General features: G+C 46.1%; 1 protein-coding gene across 1 annotated transcript in view; it reads right to left on the reverse strand.

The window, feature by feature from the left end:
- The window catches only part of RGS6 (regulator of G protein signaling 6), a 101,470-nt gene that overhangs the window by 3,180 nt on the left and 91,668 nt on the right, over positions 1–6,622 (reverse strand). Inside the window, exon 15 of the mRNA XM_009645560.2 lies at positions 2,532–2,585. Within this exon, the coding sequence (XP_009643855.2) occupies positions 2,532–2,585 (54 nt within the window). The remainder of the gene's footprint in view (positions 1–2,531; positions 2,586–6,622) is intronic.

Consider the following 6,622-nt stretch of genomic DNA (forward strand, 5'->3'; position numbering starts at 1 on the left):
CGCTACTTCATCTCAGACGTGGCTCCTGAAGGCAAATAAACTTCTAGCCCTGGTTGTTTTGGATGTTCCTTTTACAGCCATCACTGGAAATGTGACCTCGTATCACTCTGTTTGCAAAATAGGCTCAGGCTCCCCCTTCTGAAGAAAGACAAGCACTGGGGCTCTGTTTCAGCCAGACCTTAAGTATATGCTTAACTTCAGCATGCCTCTGCAGGGTCAGCTGGAATATGTGATCCTGTAATGAGCAATCACTAAAGCATAGTGGAGCTCTGGGAACAAGGGCCGCTGTATTGCTCCACTCCTACACAGTCGGGGAACTGCAGTGCATTTTGGAGAACTAGAGCATGCAGAATTAGCTTCGTCTTAATTTAGTCCCCTGAGTAGGCCATAAAGGTACCGCTTTGGTAATGCTGCCCACCGAGGACATTATGACATGTCAACATAGTGACTATTTTCTCATCTGATGGTAGTGACAAACTGCCATAGTGCAAAGTATAAAACATTCAGACCCTTCCTAGTTCTGGTAGCTACCATGCCATCGAAGGATGATATTTTGTATCTGTATTAAGAAAAATGAAAGAAAATGTTTACAGTATGCTAGTAACTAGCTAGTACTAGCCAGTAAGACAAAAATGAACTCAAGTGCCAACCAATCTACGACAATTTTCTCTACAGGTACTTGCTTTATAATTCTACCACCCCAAACTGAGCTTGTCAAGTTACCCTTCAGATCAAATACAAGAGAAAAATCCGTCCTTGGCCGTGTTACTATAAACCCAGCCAGTCTAGTAAAGTGAGAGTTACTCTTTCTATGTATTTGGCAAATCTGGGAGAAGAATTTACCACTCGGTGTAAATATTTCTGCATAGTTTGTTTAAAAAAAAAAAACAAACTTGCCTATTCCTCTTTTGGCAGACTCTTAGAAAGTAGTAAATATGCAGATGGGCATGGTGATATATTTTGTATCAACATATTTTAAATGTGTGCATATGCATTAGCTATATAAATACATTCCCCAGGAAGTCTGCCAGTGGATATACTACAAAGCTCTGCGTGTTATATTTGGGTTTGCTTGTGCAGTAGCGTGGCAGCATCAGAAAGAACCCCTCCAGGCTTATTTGCTTTACAACAGCTCACACTTACCTGTGCAGTTTCCCCTTTGCTGTCTGTATGTATAGTACATACAAATGTTTTATATTTATATGCCATGTGTATGTATATAGTGTATATATAACTATACATACATACACACAAATGCAAGCATAAGTACTGTGTATACGCATAGTACAATTCCTTCATTATAAAGCTGTTACAAAGCCATAACATGGTCTATGAACTTCCTATGAAATATTGTCCTGTACAGTAGCTTCTATGGGAATCAATCACTCGATGACTCTCTGCTGTCCCAGTATCACCTCACAACTGATGATGGGCGATAGATGAAGACGATAGCAGTATGCCAAAACCACATGACATACCAAGTCAAAGTGTACTTGATAGTGAGCAACACAAGAGTCATTCCCCACTGGCCCAGCCACTGCATCTTCAGCTCTAGCCCCCTGCTTGCTCGGTGTCACCTCACGCACACAGCCTGTCCCACCCGCTGCTGCCCAGTATCCCTGCTCCTCCACCCCACTTGCAGCATCTGCCTCTGATCCTGTCCCCTCTCCCTGCTCTTCCCTTTCTCTAGGAAATCTACTGCACATGCAGATCCAATACAGCAAGTGGGACAAGTGGGTCTTGCCCAAGCTCTAGGGTCCTGCCCTGGGGGTTGGAGCGAAGCAGCCCTGGACGGTGCCCAACGCTGCCCTGTGCTGCAGCATCCCTCCACAGCTGACCAGCTTCCCCCAGCTGGAAGGACTGGCTGGAGATTGGATACTGGTGAAGGACAAGAGAGGACAGGACATCTGCCTTGAGATCCCACCATCCCCTTATCTAAGAAGTTGAACAGTGTCGTGTTTCTTGCTGTTAGTGCGCTCCCTTTCTGCCATCGGTATCATGAATGAGTCAAAGGGTATCGCCCATCACTATTTACATGAGCACTGACAGACAGGGGCAGCGGAGGAAGCGACTCCAGTGCTGTGGGTGGATACGTATGTGTGTATACATATGGTATCATTAACCATGCACTATATAACAATACGGATACGGTTGCAAATGGCACTATGAGAACCATGCTCTTCTACTTCATTGTACAAGGAAAAGCCACAACAAATACTATAGTGAGAACACAGCAAAAAGACAACCTTGCATTTAATTCTAGACAAAAATCAATTTGCTTTCGCAGTGATGATAAGCTAGAATGAGCATTATGGAATTCTGCTAGAATGAGCATTATGGAATTCTGCTTCCCACCCCCCCTTCTTTAGAGCTACTATTTAGATGAGCTACAGTATAAAAAGAGAAGCTGCAAAGATGCTAGCTGCAAAAATAAAGGATGAAATAAAAAGTCAAGCATCCACATTCCGCCCCCCCCGCAACTAAAAATGAAGTTCTGAAGAAAGGGAGGAGGGAAAAGAAAAGGAACTTACCACGCTGCGAGTGAACTTTTCTAGAGAAGTTCTACGACCTTGCTCATTCTCTGGCTTAACAGGGAAAAAAGTGGGGAGAAAAAAATACAGAAAAAAACCCTTCAGCTTAAATGCAGTTTTTCAAAACAGCAGCAAAATATAAGGAAGCAGCAAGGGGAAAAAGCTGTAAAAAAATGTAAAAAGCAGGAATCAATGTTTGCAACAGCAAACATAAGAAACCAAAAACCCTTAAAGAGAGACATCACTACTTTTTCTGTTGGAGAATGTCACCTTTTCTCCTGTGAGTTTTCTGAATGGTTCAAACAGGTCTGTGCATTGCTGTGTCTCACAGCTGTTGGTATTGATTTCTTGTCCATTGAATTTTCCTACTGTGGCTGTTTGAGCTGGGACCTCTGATTCTGGTTAACATCTGCCAAACAGCTGATCGGAGGCTCCCATCTACTTGCTTAGAGAGATAAAAAACCACAGTAACTTTCACAATTTTAAAAAGCACTGTGTGAGTGAATACAGCGCTGGAAGAAAACCACCACTGAACTCATTGCCAGGGAACCTACGCTCCTCTATCCAGAGGGTAGAAGCACATTCCCAGTAAGTTTGGCTACATCAAAACACAAGACAGCATATGTATGTCTGTGCAAGGCCACGGAAAGATACAGGCAGATTTGGGGCACTGATATTTGTGTACCTGGAATACAGGACCATTCATATGCAAGAAGACATTCAACTTCACTGTGAGAAGACAAGCGAGTGCATCGTGACTTTATTAACGTATCCCTGAGAAGGTTGCTCACTGCAGCGCTCCATTCATTTGGCACAAGGGAGATCTAATTGTCACTAACAAGGAAGAACTATATAATTTATGGGCATGTTTGCTGGAATATCTAAGAGAAAAAATTGCTATGAAGAAGAGAAGAAACTCAGTAACATGAAGGAAACCTCACTGCAGTCAGAAAGCTGTGGGCAGTGCTCATTTCCCACAGAGAAACTTATATTAATGTGGTGAGCCAACAAAATGGAGGTGATAAGATGGAAGTAAAGGGGATAAGGAGCTACATATAAAAGAAAGCCACAATAATGATGGCGCATGACAGTGCACCGGAAATAAGCATTGCACTGTAGGTGCTCGTCTACTGGGCCGTATCATCTGCCACAGATTCACCTGCAGTAACAACCCCCAGGACAAAGCACCAGCACAAAAACCAAACAGAGAAGATGTAAGGAAGATAAAAGCATTTCAGATAAATTGGATGAGAACTTGTGTAGGTGAGTCTAGGCAAAGCCTTTAGATTCTTCTGCATGTTCATCATAGTTGCCACAGCTCTCTGATGTCTACAAGGTTAGTCTGAAGCATCCCAGCCAGGATGGGGCTAATGCTCCCTGCCGCACCGCCAGAGATGAGACCAGAACATAAGGCCCTTTTAAGATAAGCAATATTCTTTGTCCAGAAGAGACAAGCAACCTCCTCACTTAAAACCATTTGAGGAAGCCACTCCATCAGCTCTGATGTCCCAAAAGTGAAAGCTAGAGGCACGTCACTTTAGCCAACACCAAGGATGGAGCCGAGGCGTGTACCAAGCGACACAGCAGGCTTCCTGGCTGGCAGGGAGGCCATAACGTACCCAGTCCAGTGCTCCCCAAAGGAATATTTAACATGCTCTAACCCAAGGGTTAGTTGCCTCTCTCTGCATGTGAGAGAGGAAAGGGAAAAGAAATGCCAGCCTCACTCTTCTGCTTGGCATAGCAGGGCAAGTGCTCAGAGCATCGCAGATCCCCTACTTGAAGGAGCTCCAGAGATGTCCTTGCACCCCAAGACAGCAGAGGTGAGAGAGGTGCTGCGGTCCTGCTGCCTTGGCTGAATGTGTCACGACGAGGGGGATCAAGGACAGCAGTGCACAACCGTGCACCAGGCCTCCCCACTGGTCTCCTGCAGGAGCGGCAAGACCCACCAGCAGCCAAATTAAAGGCACGATTTCACCCAGGAAAAGAAATACCTGAACAAAAGACAGAGTGTTCTGCAAGGCTCCCTAGGGAAGCAAGGCACTTGGAGTCTGCAGCACTGCATTGCTGCGGGCTGGAAAATCAGCATCTAGCCCAACTGCATTTTAAAGTGGAGCTTTGGCGTGCACTGTGGGCAAAGGAGAGCGAGCTGCTGGAAACAGGCCACACTGTGCCCCTGAACTTGCCATCAAAATTTAGTGTCTCTGGCTTTGTTTCCAAGAAAAAGGTGACACAGCTTCCTACCCAGCAGGAAGGCAGGACGGTGGTCTTCAAAGATGATAAGTACATTGTTGGGGTGCTGAGAGCTCATCTAGCACAGGGTGCCATACACAAGGCTGTTTCCCTACCACAGCTGAAGACACATGTGAGGAAGCAGGCATGGAGAGCACCGACGGTGTCCCACAGAAGCGCCTTGCAAGCACAGGCTGCGGCAACCCTGCACATTTGGCATGGGGATGGCAGGCTGGGACCAGCTGGATGCGTGGAAAGCTCATCCCCATAGCATCCAGCTCTGAGTCAAAGCATGACATTTTCTAGTAAAATAAAAAGCAGCTGAGGCAGGCTGGCTGCAGAGTGATGAGCCGGCTTGAGCAGTTTTAATGGCAGTGGGTGTGGGTGCTGGCTGTACGGCTCCCCGGCCCTTCCTGCCTGCTTGCCTGCAGCCCCAGAGGTACCCGCCTGCCTGCATCCCCCCAGCGCGGTGCGGAGGTGTGGGGGCTGCCTCGCACAGCAGAGGAAGGAAATTTAAAAATAACCAACTCAAAAAAAAAAAAAAAAAAAAAAAAAAGAAAGAAAGAAAGAAAGAGAGACTGAGTCAGACCTTTCTCAGTCCTGCGAATGGATCTGGGGTCCTGCACAGGGAGTGTCTGACAAGGCTGCAGACACCGGAGCCGTGCCTGCTGCAGGGCCGCAGCAGCGTTTGCACAAACACACACAGTGAGTGCTCAGGGCAAAGGCAGAGAAACACATGTGCGTGCCAGGTCAAGCAGCCCTCCTAGGTGCAAAAAAGGCCATCTTTGCCAGTAAATACACCAACAGACGCTACCAGCTAATGGCAAAGGACATGTACATTTGGATAAAATGTAAAACCACCACCCCCGCTGCCGATTAAAACCTCTCAGCCCAGGTAGTGCAAAAAAATAGAACTCACCACTTTGGAGCCGTTCACTAATTATTGACTGTCTCCTCCAAATTTTCCTTTTTTTCACGATTAATTATCTACCCAGCCATCCTGATTTTAGGTTCCTTTGTGTAGATTCTGCTGGCACAGAGCAGTGTAAGTAGAAAAAAACTTGTGAAAACCAGCTGACACTGATTATTAAAAGTAATTACGAGAAAATTGCTCAGCATCTTTACAACATTCAAGCCAAGTCCTGCCACTGAATCAAACTGGTCATGTGTGCACTGATGGGACTGAGAAGGGTGAGAATCTGCAGTAGGAACCTCCCTGGACAATACAGAGCAGTTGGGACAGAGGGTCTGGATAAAAGCAATGCTTCAAAAGGTGTGTGCTGAAAATGGAGCCTGCCCCTCATGGCATGAAGCATCTAGCCATTGCCTTGCTGACACTTTTTGACAGGGATCTGAAAAGGGGTAGGGAAATATATCCAAAAGCTTGGTCTTCTGACCCACAGGTCTGCAAAAATCTCTCCCTCCCTCTTTCCACCCCAGGATTAATTTTGTTGGCTATTGAATCCTTTTCTTGGTATGACACTTCATGGCTTGGGGTGGGGTGTTTTTGAACTTTAACTTGGTGAGAACCATGTGTTCCAGAGGGAATGGTGTCAGACGAAAATAAAGGATAATCGCTTCCCTGACCCTGGATCAGGAAAAGGCCAGGGTCAGGTCCCTAGCTTCTCAGGCAGTCATGTACACCCACTCAAAGCAAGAAAGCAAAGGACACGTACAATGCTACTGAACAGCTGGAACAGTGTTTTGCATCTGCTTTGTGTCCATTTGCGCAGGACCATAGAGATCTTGCCCTTCTCTGAACCAACTGGAGAGGAAAACCATGCAAGCAAATACCAACCTGCTCTTCCCCTGGTGCGACAGAGCTCACTGGGGCTTCACAGCCCATCTGCACAGCAGCTATA

This window comes from Egretta garzetta, unplaced genomic scaffold (genome assembly GCF_000687185.1).
Source record: "Egretta garzetta isolate BGI_Z169 unplaced genomic scaffold, ASM68718v1 scaffold828, whole genome shotgun sequence".
Lineage (NCBI taxonomy): Eukaryota > Metazoa > Chordata > Aves > Pelecaniformes > Ardeidae > Egretta > Egretta garzetta.